The 18,591-nt window shown below is 33.4% G+C and overlaps 1 protein-coding gene across 1 annotated transcript; it reads right to left on the bottom strand.

Annotated features, from left to right (window-relative positions):
• Nucleotides 1-7,133: 7,133 nt before the first annotated feature.
• On the bottom strand, nt 7,134-9,489 carry LOC132629255 (uncharacterized). Its single transcript, XM_060344992.1, has 2 exons — nt 8,328-9,489; nt 7,134-7,739 (listed from the first exon to the last, which is right to left on the bottom strand). Exons 1-2 carry the CDS (start codon nt 8,788-8,790, stop codon nt 7,531-7,533), a joined length of 672 nt encoding a protein of 223 aa, XP_060200975.1. The 5' UTR covers nt 8,791-9,489; the 3' UTR covers nt 7,134-7,530.
• Between the last annotated feature and the right edge of the window lie 9,102 nt (nt 9,490-18,591).

Here is an 18,591-nt window from a genome sequence, read left to right as displayed (position 1 = left end):
TACATTGTCAGTATATGTTATAAACCATGTGGGTATCAAGGAGGATTGAGTTGTGTTTTCTTGAAGGGATAAACCTGTTATATCCCGTATTTTTATACTTTGGGACAACCCGAATTAATTATGATAATTTAGTGCCAAGACTATTCCGGGACTTGAAGTCGGGACTTTTGACCTTCGATTTTATTTTGAGACATAAGTTGTATATGACATTGTTGGCATTGAACACTTAGGAAAATTTGGGACCAAAATTCATACAATTGGAATTAAAAATCTTGCTAAAATAAGGCCTTGTGGCCGTGTAGGTCCTTGAATGGCCCCACACATTTGTGTGGTCAATTTTAATTAGTCCACCGCATGTGTGGGCCATGGACACTTGGACAATGCATAAAGGCTCAAAAGATGACCTTGTATTCATCTTTTCCTCATTATACACTTAGAAAAAAATAGCAAGAAGTTGAAGACCACTTCAACTCCTCTCTCGGCCACAAGCCAAGAAAAACCAAATCCAACTTCAAGCCTTCCAAAATTATTTCCTTGGTACAAATCAACTATTTTGAGGTCCCTAAGTAACGTGGAAGCGTGGTTGGAGCGATCAAGCCATCAATTTTGTGGATTGCAAACCCTAGCCTAATTGTGGAGTAAAGAAGAAATGTAGGAATTTCTCTTGTTTTATGAGTTGTGAATGTTTTGTGCACATTGTAGTATGTTAATATGGATGAAAATCATGAGATATAGTATGTTGGAAGTGGGTTGTGTGATGGGTGTGCTAGCCGTGTCAATGGGTATTGTGATTGGGTTGTTGAATAAATTCCTTGTAGCATGTTAAATTGTTGTAGGGTGTAGGATGACTAAGAATCATCAATATATGTATATGTGTAGTGATAGATGAATATGGGTCATGCTATATGTCAAAGAACACACTAATGTCGCTTAGCGTTTTAATGGTTGTTGTGATGACTTTTATGTTGGAAATGAGAGTTTAATGTCCCAAAATGATATGGTGAATTGTTGCGGACTGATTTGAGGCTTATTGTGCGTTTGACGTAATTTGTATATCCATGAAAATGATATCGTTATATTGTGAATTGCCGATACAAATCATGATTTGAAAATGAGGAATGTGTTAAAAAGGGGTTGTTCTCGGTTGGGGACTGTTTTCGGCCAAAGTGGGGAAAATTATTGGATTGTTGGAAATATTATGTGAATTGTTTAGGATGTTCTTGAATATTGTTGGTAAGGATTCGGGTTGGAAATTGAATGTATGAGCGATATTGTGGCTTGAAGGTAAGCCGTTGAATTGAATATTATGAATGTTGTTGAATGATGAAAAAGAGAGTATTAATGTAATATTGCCTTTCGGATTGGTTATTGGAGTTGCTAGGTTGGTTATTGTTGTTGTTGTTGATGATTTTGGACGAGTTAAATTCTCGGGTTGGCCTATTTACAGGGGAAATGCTGTCCAAATTTCTGTAGAATTTAGTGTTAGTTTGGAATAAATGGCTTAAGTGCCCATGGCTAATGTTTGGTATTCGTTGGCGTATTTGTAGACCTTGGGGAGCCCGAGGCGTAGGTTGGGATTAACTTTAGTTGGGCAAACTTGGAGTGCGTACAATGTATGTAAAGCCCAATCCTTCTTTCTTTTGGCATGCCTTAGTTTTCAATAGGCTAGATTTTAAGCCTTGAGGAAAATCCTAAGATTCGAAATCCAAGCATGTTATGATCCTTATATATACTCCTTGGCACTCTTATGTATAATTTGATGAAATATGAACCATTATGTCTTTGAACTAATCGCTCTCCGAACTTTGCATAGAAAGGTTTCACTTTAAAGAATTTCGTAATTTTTGAATGCCATATTTTTGCATAAAGGCTCGGATTGCTCCAATATTTTTATAGGAGTTTGCATGATGTATAATGAGTATGTTTTCCATAGGCGGGCTCAACTCGGGTCAATACCCTTCCGTGAGTTCCGCGACTTTCCCTTATGTAATTCGGAGAATTTTTGAAAGAATTTGGCATGACTATTATTTCGATTTCCAAGTATGATCATTTTATCTATGTTTGAGTTAATGATAATGATTTTATGCATATGACTACTCACGACTCTACTCGTGCATTTTGTTACATCTTTCGCCGAGTCCCGGGCCGGTTCTGTTGTCGTGCGCACTTTGATATACTCCGGAGTTATGCTGTGTTTATGATTCATCGAGCCACTCGTTAGAGGGCTATGTTACACTTACATTTGGTGTTATGCTGTGTATGGTGTTATGCTGTGTTATGATATGTGACGGGGAATATGGAGATTTGAAACTTTCTGGTGTTATGCTGTGTTATGGCGCCATTGACGGGCGGGCGACCATATTCTTCTGTACCCTATGCATGACTTATACTTTGTTAAATTAAACATTTTGATATATGGGATTTGTACTTATTTTCTGTACTACTATTTTGTTATGCTTCAGATTTGTTTCTGTATCTTCTGCTTTGCATACTCAGTACATATTTCGTACTGACCCCCTTTCTTCGGGGGGGCTCGTTTCATGCCCGCAGGTACAGACGCACAGTTTGGTGATCCACCAGTTTAGGACACCCTCTTTTGCTGTTTGGAGTGCTCCTATCATTTCGGAGCCTACATTTTGGTATATATCCTCGTTCGTTGCATATGTGTATATATTTGTTCAGGGGTACGGCGGGGCCCTGTCCCGCCATATGTTTCTGTTGGTCTGTTTAAAGGTTTGTAGACGTATTTGTGGGTGTGTGTGCCTACTTTTGTTCAGATGTGTTTGTATGATCCTATTCGCTATGGCAGCCTTGTCGGCGTGCATTCGTATATGTTTTGGGGCCGTTGAGCCATTTGATAGCCTTGTCGGCTTTTGATATATATATATATATATATATATATATATATATATATATATATATATATATGTCTATGGTTGTGTTGAGATGCGTTTGAGACTGTTTGATATAATTTAAGGCAGCGTGTGACAATTGTGCCAGTATATGCTATTTGTATGTGATTCGATTTGGATAAGTATGTTCGGGTGCTCAATTCGGGCACTAGTCACGGCCTACGGGGTTGGGTCGTGACAAAACCAATCCTCTATGATACCCTGTGGGTATATGATATATACCATATGAGTATCATAAAGGACTGAGAAGCTTTTCTTGAAGGAATGAATTAGACATTTATGATATATATATATATATACACACACACACACACACACACACACACACCAGGTAGGTATCATAGATGACTAAGCTCTTTTTTGAAGGAATGAATCAACCTTCTATGATATCTTATCGGCATATGATATATCATGTAAGGTCAATCATTCATGACACATTGTTAGTATATGATATATACTATGTTGGTATCATAAAGGATTGACTTATGCTTTTCTTGAAGGAATGAACCAGTCTCTATGATACATTGTTAGTATATGTTATATATCATGTGGGTATCATGGAGGATTGAGTTGTGTTTTCTTGAAGGGATAAACCAATCCTCTATGATACCCACATTGTATATATCATATACTGACAGGGTATCATAGAGGATTGAAGAGTGTTTTCTTAAAGAATGAACCAGTCCTCTATGATATTCTATAAGTATATGATATCTACAATCTGGGCATCATAAAGAACTGAGTAATATTGTGAATCTTTTGTTTATGATACTTTGTCAGTATATGATATCATGTGGACAACATAGAGGATTGAGCAAGGAATAAATTTGTCATCTATTATACCATGTCAGTATATACTATATATCAGTTTGGTATCAAGAGGACTAAGTGTTTTTTATTGAAGGAATGAACGGCCAGTCTTCTTTGATGCCCTGTTAGTATATGATATGTGAGGTATCATAGATGACTGATAAGTGTTTATGAAGAAACAAATCTGCCACCTGCGATACCCTATTAGTATTTGTATACCATGTGAGTATCATAGTATACTGCAGCAATATACTTCTACTATTTGGTATACTATCTATTAGAATAAGTTATTTTTTGAGATATAGAAAAAAAAATGTACTATATCAGTTATCTTTTATTATTGATATAAGAAAAGGAAAAAAGGAAAAATAAAGGAGCTAAAAGATGTATAGAATTAGATTATGGAAAAAACAAAAAATAAAGAAAAAAAAATGAAATTAGAAAAGGAGAAAAAAGTGAATGAAAATCACTAGAAATTTAAAAAGGAAGAATAAAAAAAGAGAAAAAATGAATGAAATTAAATTATGGAGGAAAAAAAAAGACATAAAAAAGGAGCAGAAAATGTGAATGGAATTAGATTATGGAGAAAAAAAAAAGGAAAAGAAATAAAGAAATTAAAAAAGAAAGAAAATAGAAAAAAGGAAAAGAAAGGAGTTGGAGTTAAATATGGAACCAAATTTATGGTTTTACAAATAAGAAAATAAAAATAGTATGATTTGGAAAAAGAATAAATGAACAAAAAACGAGAAAACAAAGAACAAAAAAACGAGAAAACAAAGAACAAAAAAACGAGAAAAAGTAAAAGAAGAAAAGAAGATAAGAAGTAGAGAAGTAGAGAAAAGAAAAGAAAAAGAAAAAAAGAGACAATTACCTACAAAAGCTACAATAGATATAAAGGGTAAGTTTTGGGGTATGAAAATAAGGGGATGAAAGGATAATTATTTTGTGTGTAGTGGGTATTGGTGTTCTTTCCCCAACATAAAAGTCTTTAAAATTAAAGGGGAAAGGACAAAAATGGCCACTGAGCCATAAATAATCCCACACGCTGGCTCATCTATTCCCAAACTCAAAAATTAGCCCATAAACTATTTCCATCCGCTAGCCAAAATCTGTAGCAAGTCGTTTGTGGCGACTAAAAGGCGCCACTAAAATCCCAGGTCCTTTTTTTTTTTTAACAAAAGAGACTTTTTGTGGAGACTAAAAGTCGCCACTAAAGGGCTGCTACAGAAAAATTAGGCTTTTTAGTGGCAATTAAAAAAGTCGCCACTAAAGGTTAAACGTCCCAAAACATGTATAATATATGTATATGTAGTAAGAAATATCCCAAAAAACTCAGAGGCAATTTTTGTATATAATCTGCATCATCTGTGTATAAAAATATGTATCAGTACCTATTTGTAATGTATAGAAACTGTATAAAATATGAATCACTAAGGTATGTATCATTTTTGTATATAATATGTATCATTTGTGTATATAATGTGTATTATAGAATAGCAAATTGTATCATTTTTGTATATAATATGTATCATTTTTGTATAGAAAGTGTATATATAATTTCAACATGTGTATATAAACTGTATTAGCCTTGTATAGAAAGTGTATCATACGTATAAAAAATGTTTCATAAAAACCGTATCATTGGGGTATATAATATGTATCACTATTGTGTATGTAAAAAAAATATCATATGATTATTGTATAATAAATGTATAATTAACATATAATTTATGTATAATAAATGTATGATTAATTCCAGCATATGTATATAAACTGTATCATTCTTGTATATAAAGTGCATAATTAATTCCAGCATATGTATATAAACTACATCATTCTTGTATATAAAGTGTATAATTAATTCCAGCACATGTATATAAACAAACTGTATCATTCTTGTATATAAAGTGTAATTAATTCCAGCATATGTATATAAACAAACTGTATCATTCTTGTATATACTTACTAAATATACACATATTATACATATTTTGGGATATTTCTTACTAAGAGCCCGTTTGGATTGGCTTATAAGTTAGCTTATAAGCTGTTTTCAGCTTTTTTGAGTGTTTGACTGGCCAGCTTAAAGTCATTTTATGCTTAAAATAAGCTCAAAAAAATAATTGGACCCATTTGACTTAGTTTATCTAAAGCAGCTTATAAGCTGAAAACAGCTTATAAGCAAAAAAAATAAGTTGGACTACCCCAACTTATTTTTTTCAGCTTATAAGCTGCAAACAGCTTTAAGCTGTAAGCCAATCCAAACGGGCTCTAAATATACACATATTATACATGTTTTGGGATATTTAACCTTTAGTGGTGACTTTTTAAATTGCCACTAAAAAGCTTGATTTTTCTGTAGCAGCCCTTTAGTGGCGACGTTTTTGTGGCAACTTAGTCGCCACAAAAAGTCTTTTTTTTAAAGCGCTTGGGCTGTTGGGCCGGTCAGCCTTGGCATTATTTTGGGCCGGCCGGTCATTTTTTGGCATTAATTTGGGCCATCCGGACAACCTGTGGTATTAAGCTCAAATATTAATCAAATGTGGGATTAGTTTGGCTGACTGGACATACAGTGTCCTTTTCCCAAAATTAAAATTAAATTTATAAAGAGTTACAAAACCAATAAACTCAAAATAAATGTACTTGCACACCACCCCGAAATCTTGTTTTTGTTTTGCAAGGATTGTCCTTTATTTGGGATGGTCTTTAATTTTTGGTCTTCAAATTGGTGATCTTTAATTTTTGCCCTTCGCCTAATAATCCAGCTCAATAAAAAAATGAAAGAATTTTCGCAAGGCAGATATTTGAATTAGCGAGGCAAAGGTCAAAATTCTGTCTTGCGAATCCAAACTCTACCTTGCAATTTTTTTAAAATATTTGACTGAACGGAGGTTCAAACCCGAAACCAAGAGATTTTTAGCGAAGGGCAATCCTGCAAATTGCCCCCTCGAAATTGTGGTGTCTCTACCGACTAGTTAGTGTCATATTTGATAATAGTGAATTTAGAGGCGGAACGAAGACTTTTAATTTATTGATTCTGAACCATAATTTTTGTTTAATGAATTTTTGATATATTATTTCTATATATAAATAAACTTTTTAACACAGATATAAATTTTGAATCAATGCTACTAAATTCTGACGAACCCGTAGCTAACAGGCTAGCTCCCTTAGTTGAGAGAATGAGTTTTAGGTATTACAGTCACAACAAAAAAAAAAAATGGTAATTTGCGGAAGTTGAAAGTTGCAATTCGTGAGGGTTTTAACCTCCGCTATTTGCTAAAGGAGGCTAAAACCTCCGAGATTTACAACTTTCATCTTCCGCAAATTACTCACTTTTTGGAACTTAAGATTCTATTTATACTTGTTTGTTTACACATCAACGTATAATGACGGTAATTTCAAACGTTGGATAATGCCAAGCCCACAAACCCATGGGTAAGATACGCCACAGAATTAAGTCGAATATTAGATGGAGAATTTAAACAATGTTGCAATATCTAAACTATTAACAGAACAATTGGTCATGTCGGTGCTACTCCTAGTGCCATCACTACTAAATTTACACAACTTTATAAGCAAAGAAAATAACAATATTCTTTTTTGATTTTTCATCCGTGTCCCCCAACTCGTATTGAAGCTAGACTAAATTTTCCAGTGCCCCATACTCGTATTGAGGCTCGACTAAATTTAACTTCTAGCCGGAAACTCCACATTGAGGAACATAATATTTTCTAACAAAGATAACTCCGTATCCAGCAGGCTCTAACCCGAGAAAATTACAATATACCACAAACATGAAGAGTACTCAGATAGGGGTTGTTGCCTTCCAATTATTACTGCTAGCGAAACTCCATTTATCTGAATGAGCAGCAGGTGTTGGAGTCATAGAAGAAGCCCCAGAACCACATTTAGCCACTGTCCTAACACTCTCTATTAGCGCCTCTGTACGTGCCTCATGTGACAAAATGTCTGATAATTGTTCAGGGCTAATAAGTAACTTCACTTTCCACACACCTGCAGTGACAAAGTGAAGACATTTTCGTTAAGTATATTCAAAATTTAATATACACACTATATACTCTTTCTGTCCCAATTTGTTTGAATTCGTACACAAAAATTTTAAGTTTTTGAAATAAATATATATATTTGGAACTACGAAAAGTGTTACAAGTCACAATAACTCATAATTTAAAATATTTAAAAGACAAATCAACAGTTCGTAGTAAAAAAAAAAAACTCGTTTGACTCTTGAAATTCGAAAGGTGTTATATAAATTAGAACTGAGGGATATAAACATAAATAGGATTCCATTTATCCCTATTTGTGTGAAGGGGTTCGAAGTAAGAGGGTCAAACTACTTAACTTGAATTATGTACGAATTCGGGTATAGATTCTTCAAAGCTTTGAAATTAAAATTTACATATTTAAAAACTACATGAAAGCACTATGAGTCAACATAGCTAGTGATTAAAAGTATTTAAAAAAAGTTTTGAGATAAAAAAAAAAATTGTTTCACTCTCCAGTAACACCTTCACATAAAACTAGAGGGAGTCATATTTGACATAAATATACATATTTTTGGGTGAAGGATATTCAGTTTACCTGCGCTATTGTAAGTAGGAAAAACCTCAGCTTGTGATCTCTTTAGCATCCTTTGATTATCAAATGACATCCTATAAGGTGTTGCTTGAGGCAAATTACCACTACTATTACTATTACAAGTTGTAATATTAGCGTAATTAGATGTTGAAGATGTTTCATCAACATCACTTTTTTCTTCTTCTTCTTCACTTCTTCCTCTTTTAATAGGATGGTTTAATAGAGGCAGGAGATAGTATGATTCACCAGCATGAAGTTCCTCATTAGGAAAAAGTGGTGGAGAAAACATGTCACGGCTACGATAAATGGCATGGCCTGGAAATTCATTGGTGATGCAATGGGCTGTGATAGGTGCATATAGTTCCATGATGCCACCATTAGAGGTGACCACTTTTATCATCTTGTTTTCTTCTTCTTGATGATCAACTTCTCCAAAACCAAACCCCTTGAACACACAATTCCCCATCTCAAGAACCTTAATTTAACATACAAATTAGGATTCTTGGCGATATATATGATTACTTCTCTGATGAGCAGAGTTACCGGAAATCTATACTGGTGAAAGGTTGCGGATAAAACAGCCAAGAGATGCGTGCAAATTGAACCTAATTTTGCATACAAATTAGGATTCTTGGAGATATGCCTATTACTCTTATGAGCATAGTTACCGAGATATTTGTACCAGTGAAAGGTAGGAGATGAACAACTAAGAGATGCGCGCAAATTGAACCTAACTTGGCATACAAATGAGGATTTTTGGAGATATGGCTATTACTCTTGATGAACAAAGTTACCAGATATCTATGCTGGTGAAAGATAGTAGGATTAAACAGCCAAAAGACGTGCAAACTGAACAAAACACCACCACTTTGATAATAATACTAATAAATATATAGTTGAGAAGTGCGCAAACTGGTATGATAGAATGAGATATGAGAGATGCAACTTTGTGCCAAAAGATATGTTGAAAAGGAAAAGACTATGGTTTTTTATAGATAGCAATAGAGGGAGTCGTCGGTGGGAAGTTTCTTGAGACTGAAGGGGTTCTTTATTTGGGATACAAGAATGTATCTTATGCTGGCATTTATAGTCAAATCCAAAAGATACAAGCATGAAATATGAAGTATCCCTTCCTTCGTGGTTGCAAATTCTTATAATATTATGCGTGTAGAGTTTGCCATATATATAAGTTGTATAGTGGTGGACCAGCTTCTGCTGGCTAAAGAGACAAAAAGGATGGGTGTGAATTATGTCAAAGAATTTTTTTGGCTTATAAAGGTGAGTTACAATAAAAATAAAAATAAAAATAAAAATAAAATAAAAAAGAAAAGCACTTAATCTTTGTTTGATGGTTCTATACCGTTGAGATTTACCTTGATAGAGCAATTTAATAGGAGTGATTTGAAGACGTTTTTGGTTTGATTAGGTAATGAATTATCGTAATCATAATAGATGCTACAAAAAGATCATTATTATTACTGTGATAAAAACAGATCAAAGTAATCGGATTCGGTGCTTAATTATTCAAAAGGGTCATGTAGTATTGTAGGGACTTTGATGCACAGTTTTGAGTCTTAACACAATTCATAATTATGGAGATATCATGATCATGGCTCATGTGAGAGATCTTTGGTCAACTGTCGTAATCAATTTGTCCCTTAATTTGTCGTCTTCTTCTTCTTCTTCTTTTTTTTGTTTTGTTTTGTTTTTTTTTTTTTTTTTTTTTTTTTTTTTTGTGTGTGTGTGGTGAGAGAGAGATTCCCGTTTGTAGTGGGGGTACCCGTCGCTATGGGCAGAGATAGGGTATTACAATGGGGTTTAAAACTTTAAGAGTTATTTGGTAGGATGGATAAGTAAAAAAATTCTTTGGATAAAAATTTAGTATCGTTTTATTCCACGTTTGGTCAGGATAAAATTCCGGAATAACTAATTCTGAAATTGTTGTGTTATTTTTATCCCACATTGAGGGTGAGATGGCAACCCGGTAATAACTTATTCATGTATAATTAATTCCGGAATAACTTGTTCTCCAACCAAACCAGCGCTATAAGCGAATTCCTTTCATTAAAAATTACACCATATACAAAGTTTTATATAGTAAATATTAAATCCTCTTTGTATGATTACTATTTTATATTTAAATTTTCATAATATTTTTTTTTAACTCCGCTGTTGTGCCATTGTGCACCTCTTTTGCATGTCAAATTCCAGAGAACTTAAAATAACAAACAAACGAGCAAACGGAACTCGAAAACAGGAATTTGTGTTCACAAGATGCTCAGATCCTGAAGCTGGTATATATAGATTCAGAGGTGGCTCGACTATAAGGCCAATAAAACAATTTCTTTGGGCCCCATTTTTTTCCTTAAAAGATGTGTGTATATATTTATATAAAACTGTTGTCTCGGCCGAATGTAGTTTTTCAAAATTAAAATTGATAAAATCTTATCTAACATTAACAATGTCTCAAGAGAAATTGAATGGATTGGCTATATTATCAATTGAAAAGGAATTGTTAGAACAAATTGATTATAGGACAGTAATTACTTCACATCTAAAAAAACTTTAAATAAAAATATATCTGACGATCTTTTCTTTAAGAAAAAATTTAGGGTCTCTCTCTGATGCTTGGTTTTAGGCACCCAATATTGTTGAGACGGCCTTGTATAGATTTTGTGCAAGCAGTTTGGATTGAAAGAAATCAGAGAACATTTGAAGCCAGGTCCAAGCAGTGGTTAATGATAGCTAGGGAAATAACCTATACTAGTATTGTAAGAGCCTCTTTGGGCATTAGATTCAAGCTCCAACAGTCTATGTTTTGATGCTGTAACTAGGTACTGTTGCCAGCTTCTGAGTTTTTTCTTCATTTACATAGCTATACTGTGTTAGTTAGCTATGGCTTTACAAATATTCTCTTGGTGATTGATACAAAAGGTTAGCTAAAAAAGAAAAGAAAAGGAAAATGAGAATATTTACTTTTATATTTCTATCAAATTCATTAATTTAATTTTAAAAATATTATATTAAAATAAAAAAATATATCAATTTAATCATGATTGAAACATAAAAAATAATGCAACTTCAATTATTTGGTGCAACCAATAGTAAACTTCTTTTTGCAGGAAAGCACTACAACTCCTAGGTCTAAGCTACCAAGTTTGACCTAATGCAGTCATAATTGTCTTTCCCACCCAAACCTCACTTTTTTCGCTTTTATCTAAATATTCTCTCGTCTCAATTTATGTGATATAGTTTGACTAAATACAAAATTTTAAAAAAAAAGAATTTTTTTTAAAACTTGTGATCTAAAATAAGTCATTTTTATTTGTGTAGTTGTAAATCATTTCATTAAGGGTAAAAGGGAAAGTTTTCAATTAACTTTTTTCTAAATATAAAAAATATATCATTCTTTTTTGGACAAACTAAAAAAGAAAGTGTATCGAATTTGTATATTTTTTACAAAATATATACAAAATAGTGTATATTTTTAATATTTGGCTAGCAGATGTAATTATTTTTTATCGACCGGCTAAATGTGTAACTTGTCGTTTCTGTATTTTTAATTAGAAGTTTCGAATTTGAAGCTCGTTTGGGCTAGTTGATTATACATAGGGAAACTTACGTAGATGTATCCTTCAACCAACTAGGTTACCAACATGGCTGAAGTATACACTATCTATACACTTCGGCTGTATAGGTATGTATGTTATATGCATAGTGTATGTCTATTATATGTATAGTATATGTATATTTCATATAAAGTATACACTACTTATACAATGTGTCGTATTTTGTAAACTAAATGGTCAAATGGTATTTGGCTGTAATTTTTCCTTAGAAATAGCTGATTATAAATATTGTTGAAAGGTATTATTTTGAGCGTTGAAACTGATTTATAAATAAGGAGCTACAAATTTGAATTCCAAGATAGGGGTAAGGTTTGTGTACACTTTACCCTCCCCAAATCTTACTTTGTGGGATTTTACTGGTTATGTTGTTGTTGTTGTTGTTGTTGTTGAGCTACGTATTCGAATGGAAATTCGGAAACTAATAGAGTAATAAATAGTTGATGTGTTTGGTAAAAAAAAAAAAAAAGCTTATAAGGAGTATATTTTTTCTAAATGACTAGAGTCCCCTAAAATTTTGCAAATAATTACAAATTTAAAAGTATCTTTTTAAAGAAAATTAAAAGTGCTTATTTGGATAATATGAGCTTTTAAGCACTTGATTTATAAGCACTTTGTGTATTTTTTAAACTCGTATAAAAGTAAAAAAAATGCTAATAAATCAATTTGACCAACTTATAAGCTTAGTCGAATGCTTTTTTAAATCACTTGGTAAAGAGTATTTTAGAGGTCATTTGGTTGGGAAACAAGTTATCCTAGGATTAGTTATCCCGGTATTGGTTATCCCACCCTCCCACGGGGATAAAACAACACTACGATCCTGGGATAACTAATTTCGGGATTAGTTATAAACTCATCTCAAATTTAATCCCAAGATTATTTATCCCTTATTCGTCATACCAAACGAGTCCTAGTGCTATAGTTAAAAAAAAATTATCTTCTTGTCGATAAGTTACTTTCATCGAATAAAGAAATTAAAAAAAAAAAAGGGACTTTTTTTTTCATCTAAAGGTGTAGTCATTAAAGTTTCTGTAGATATAGTATAGGCAATATAAAGGAACATCAATTTTACCCAACAGTTAACAAAGTAGGGTCACGGACAAGAATGCATTATGGAATACAACTGCACATCGTTTCCTAAAGTGAAAAACAATAATCGGTAATTCTCCATTTAGAGTCACAAGTTGCATAGCCAGAAGCCTAAGATAATGCACCAATCGAATAAAATAAGTTAATGGATGTTTGTGAGCATGCGCATAAAACTTTTCAAAATATGAGTTTTAATAGAAATATTTTATATTATATTCAGATGTTCAATTGAAACACGACATAGTTTAAATATCTAAATGAATTTTACAACAAATTTAAGGTTTATCGATATATTTTGCCAAAAATAATGATCGGCATGCATCATTTAACCGGATAAACAAAAACCTCTGGATAATAATATGATATCTAGCATCAAGTAATAATGGCTGTAAGCCATGCTCCACATGTTGATAGAAAAAGTACTTTATTTGAAATAATATTCTCTCTGATCTTTTGGAGGAGATTCTACGGTGAAAGTTTATAGTCACACCCTTAAAAGGTCACAATTCGAGGATTTTGCGACACCTTGTTCACCTCAATTACTTTGTAGGTAGTAGTGGTTCACAAATCAAGAACATGGCAATATGCACACATAAGATCAAGGCAAAGGAGCTTATATGATTTTTTTATTTTTTTTGGTAATATATAATAGTAATGGTATATTGGTATTGGTTGCTATCATTAAAATGTTGGCCCAAATTAAAATGATCAGGGCGAAGTGTACATATATCCGATTTTGGCATTGTTATTTAAGTTATAGCCGAAGTTGAATTTTTTTAGTACATAAATCCATTTTGAAATTACTTCAGACATATAAGATTGAAGTTTAAAAAATTTGTGCCTAAAATCAATTTAGCAAACTTCGGACATTTCTTGCCTCATATGTGGCTTTATCAAGGTCAAACTTCAAATATTTTTTGCAGGAAATTTGGCCTGGCTGCCAAGACCAACGCCCAACTTCAAACTTCTTTTACTGAGGTTGTGGAATGACTGTAGTTCGGACATATAATGGCCAACTTCAAATATTTTTTGCTGCAATTATAACTTTGTCAAGTTCAAAGTTTGAACGAAGAAACATGAATTGGTTTCAAAGTGGAGGCTCAAAATTACCTGCCAGAGAAAAGTCTTTGTAGGCTTTTTAGTTCTTCATGTATTTTTGTTTTGTTTGTTAACAAAAAAAGTTACTAGTTGGTAAGGGTTATAGAAGGCTTATGATATGCTGCTTATACGGTGCGAAGATTGCTGCTAGAAAAAGGCACAGAAGTGTCAACATTTTCTTTTTAAACGTGGATATATATTTTTTTGGCAGCAATTGAAGACAACGGAATCTAGGATGTAAGTTGTATTTAAATTGAGGTATGTGAAACACATCTTTAATGGTGTGTTTGGTAAAAATAGAACTGGCTCTTGTATGTGTGATATGAGACACATCATCATTTGACCGACGGAGTACCTTTTTTGAATTAATTATGTATTTCAACTATTGTTGCCTCATTCAACATCTCTAAGAGCCCGTTTGGATTGGCTTATAAGTTGCTTATAAGCTGTTTTCAGCGTTTTTGAGTGTTTGGCTGGCCAGCTTAAAGTCATTTTGTGCTTAAAATAAGCTCAAAAAAATAATTTGGCCCATTTGACTTAGCTTATCTAAAGCAGCTTATAAGTCAAAAAAAATAAGTTAGACTACCCAACTTATTTTTTTTAGCTTATAAGCTGCAAACAGCTTATAGGCATAAGCTCATTCAAACAGGCTCTAAGTAATAAGCCATTTGATTTATAGCACCTATGACTGTAATCTATTCTGGATGAATATTTGAAATTAATATGACCATGATCTTATTAATACCTGCTACATTAGCTGCAGAAGTAGAAGTAGAGCCTGAACCTTGACTCATTATTTATAATATTTGCTCATATTAGTCTTTAGTAAATGGACAGTTACCCACTTAATTTATCTGACTTGCAGTTGTTTGGCCATTGGTGCTGGTATTCTGATTGGAACTACTACTCTCATAGTGCGATCTAGAGGTGTCAAATGGGCGGGTTGTGCTGAAATTGACTCAATCAAAATGGGCTAAGGTGATAAATGGGTTGGGCTAACATTGACCCAAAAGTTACTTGGGCTGAAATGAGCTAAATTTGGGTTGGGTAATGACCCGCCGAACTTGACCCAATTTTTTTGAAGGGTCTATTTTCGCAAAAAATATTTTCGCGGATATTTTGAAAATATTTTTGAGGAAAACATTTTCCGTGGTAAATATTTTCGAGCAAAACATTTTTCGTAAAAAGTATTTCCCTTCATATCAAACACACCACAAACTTATAAGATACATGATACAAGAAAAGTGTATACATAAAAAAAAATAGAGTAAACTCAAATTTAAGTAAATCTTAAAAATGGGCTAGAATTGGGCTAGTATTGGACTAAGTTGGAGATTACTTTAAAATGGGCTATGTTGAGTTGGGCTAAAATCAGCCCAATACGAAATTATCTTGAGCCCAACCCATAAAATTTTGGGCGAATTGGGCGGACAATCACCTTTTGGGCCAAATTTGACACCCCTAGTGCGATCCATACACATTAGTGTTCCGTCCATAACCAAATGTAGGTTGTAATGATGAACTGACATTTTGTGCGTTTAGATATGCCTCCGTTAGAACATTATAGTTGCTCTGGTGTTAGTTCTTCCTTTCTTATTATCGAACTTGAAGTCTATAGGATACTCAACAAGTTTGTAGTAAGTCTCTTTATGATGTCCTTTCAATTTACAAAATTCGCCTTGAACATTATAATTTTTCTTGAACTTCTGATTCTAGTGGTTCTTGTGTACTTGCAATCGCATTGTTCCTTGAATCTATAGAAGGATTAGCATCAAACACACAAGATGTAGCCATAATTTTGACTTTCATCACTCACTGTTGTGGCATATGTCTGATTCACAGTTGACAGCGGGCTCATTATTAAAATCTAACTTCTAGGCTACATGTATAAATCATTTAGTCCCATAAAAAATTGAAATAACTTCAATGTCTATAAATGTTTTGACTTTTCATAATCACATCCAGGTGCAGGTACTATAGTCTCGAATACTTTCCACTAATCTTTAGTTCTTATAGTACACAAAAATTAGTGGAAACTGAACCTTATATCCCTCTCTTCGACATCTCTCTAGAGAGGAAAAGAGATTGTTTCAACTAGACAAATGGCAAGTAACTACTTTTCGGAGGAGATATGAGAAATGTAACTTTTTTTGTTAGTTAATGCCTTTTGTTGCTTTGGAAAGAAAACTGTATAGGCTACCTCCGTACCCTTTAGATTGCTTTGTCAGTCTCTTTTGTTGGTTAGAGGCAATGTTTCATGTCCCCCTCAAACCATTGTAATTTCTTTTGACTTAAATATACATGATAGGGGTCAAGTCAAACCCCCCATAGCTCACAACCTAATGGTGATGAATTAAAAAGAATATATATTACACAAAAACATAGGCAGTGTCTTGTGTCAAGGTAACAGTTTCTTTTATGAAGATCGAATGTTTTAGACCCATCTATATCTTTGGACCTTTCATGCCAGTCTTCCAGCTTCTTCATTAGATGCGTGCATGATTCCACCAGGAAGTCTCTTGGCAACTAAATTCTCTTATCCAAGAAAGTATTGCATTCATTCTTTGCTCAGTTATTCTATATTACTTATATTTTTCTTACTCGTGTGTATCATTTATAATCCGATATTTATTTTACCCACCAAAGTAATCCTCATAGATCTAATCACATTAAATAATTATCAACACCTATCAACTGAAATGAGATTATCTTAATTACATTGACAGCCGATGTATGGTGAATTGAATGATGATCGTAGTCTATTACAAAGACATGATTTGAGCTCGACAAGCAAGGACTTGATCCAGTGAGTTGAGTAGCTTGTTCCTAGATATTCTCATTTTATTTGAACTTCAAGAACTCTTTACAAACTTTAAAATTGTAGCGGCAAGATTTGATCGAATCCGGAATAAGATCTGGCTGAATGTTGCAAGATCTACTGTGTGTTAAGAATTTTCAGAAATTTTAGATTGTACACATAAACAATCAAACATGAAATCCTATCAATAATTTCAGGATTATTGAACTACATGATTTTCACATGAAATAGTTAACAGTAAATTTTAGTCATGAAAAACACACCCGAATCAGCCATAATATTTCTTGACTTTAGAGCGGAAGCGTTCTTCTTTTTCTTCTTGTTCAGAAGTTATTTCTCACTCTTTTCCTTCACTTTCAGAAAAAGTATGATGGAAACGTTATCAATAATTGACAGAGAGAGAGGACCTTTTATGAGAGAGTTTCCCTTGAAAGTTCTTTTCACGTTCCATCAACGTGAAGGAGTCGGTAGTTTAAAACCACTAGGTAACTTCCCATCTTTAATTAGGATTTAACATAATAATTATTTTACTTATTAAACCAAATAAAAAGGTCACGTGGGTCATAACTTACATTCTCCCACTTGGCACACGTTCTTAAAGGTTTAATAAATATTTTAATCATCATGTGCACATAATGTTAAATCCAACATCATTAGTTGTTACCAAGTAAATCAACTAATATGAGTCATGGCGGTCATACATAATATCTCGACATAATCCCTTCCATGTACTACAATAGTAATCTATTACCCGACACAACCTCCAAATACATAATGGTCCAACAATAATGCTTAGAATATCTTTATCTAAGCAAAATCTGTCATCGTCATTCTCAACATAATGTATACAAGAGAAAAACAGGTAATAACAGATCGCACTACAAAAAAATGGGTAGTTTGCGGAGGTTGAAAGTTGCAATTCGTGGAGGTTTTAGCCTCTTCTAGCAACTAGTGGAGGCTAAAACCTCCGCGAGTTGCAACTTTCAACCTCCGCAAAATAGTGAGAAACATGTTTATTTATGAATGAGCTCAAAGTGTCAATTGCATAAACATAACAAGGTCTTTACATAAATCATTCATTGCCGCCAATAATGTCCATTCTTTCAACATGCTCAGCGAATGTCTTGGGCGACAATCCTTTCGTCAAAGGATTGGCAATCATAAGTTTGGAGCTAATATGTTCAATTGACACTTAAGGTTTCTAGACTTCTTCTTTAACTGAAAAGTATTTCAATTTTGTATGCTTAGCACCCTTTGAATACTTGTCATTTTTAGAGAAGAAGACTGCAGCGGAGTTATCACAATAAAGTTTCAGCGGCCTGGCCATACTGTCGACTAGTTCAAGCCCTGAAATAACGTTCTGCAGCCAATTAGCCTGAACCGTGGCCTCAAAGCAAGCACAAACTCAGCTTCCATCGTGGATGCAGCTATAACAGACTGCTTCACACTTTTCCATGATATTGCTCCTCCAGCTAATAGGAACAAATAACCAAATTTGAATTTTCTTGTGTCCACACAACTAGCATAATCTAAATTTGAATATCTAACCACATCAAGATGATCAGATCTTCTATTAGTGAGCATATAATCTTTCGTTCCTTGCCAGTATTGTTGACACCCAATTTTGTCCCGCCTC

Source organism: Lycium barbarum, chromosome 1 (genome assembly GCF_019175385.1).
Source record: "Lycium barbarum isolate Lr01 chromosome 1, ASM1917538v2, whole genome shotgun sequence".
NCBI classification, from domain to species: Eukaryota; Viridiplantae; Streptophyta; class Magnoliopsida; order Solanales; family Solanaceae; genus Lycium; species Lycium barbarum.
This window is presented reverse-complemented; position numbering and strand designations above follow the sequence as displayed.

What these genes read in the sequence shown, in the direction of transcription:
- LOC132629255 (XM_060344992.1), bottom strand. Translation starts at nt 8,790, where the DNA reads ATGGGGAATTGTGTGTTCAAGGGGTTTGGTTTTGGAGAAGTTGATCAT. An exon ending in TCCTACTTACAATAGCGCAG is followed by an intron (nt 7,740 to 8,327) that starts GTAAACTGAATA and finishes TTGTCACTGCAG; the next exon opens with GTGTGTGGAAAGTGAAGTTA.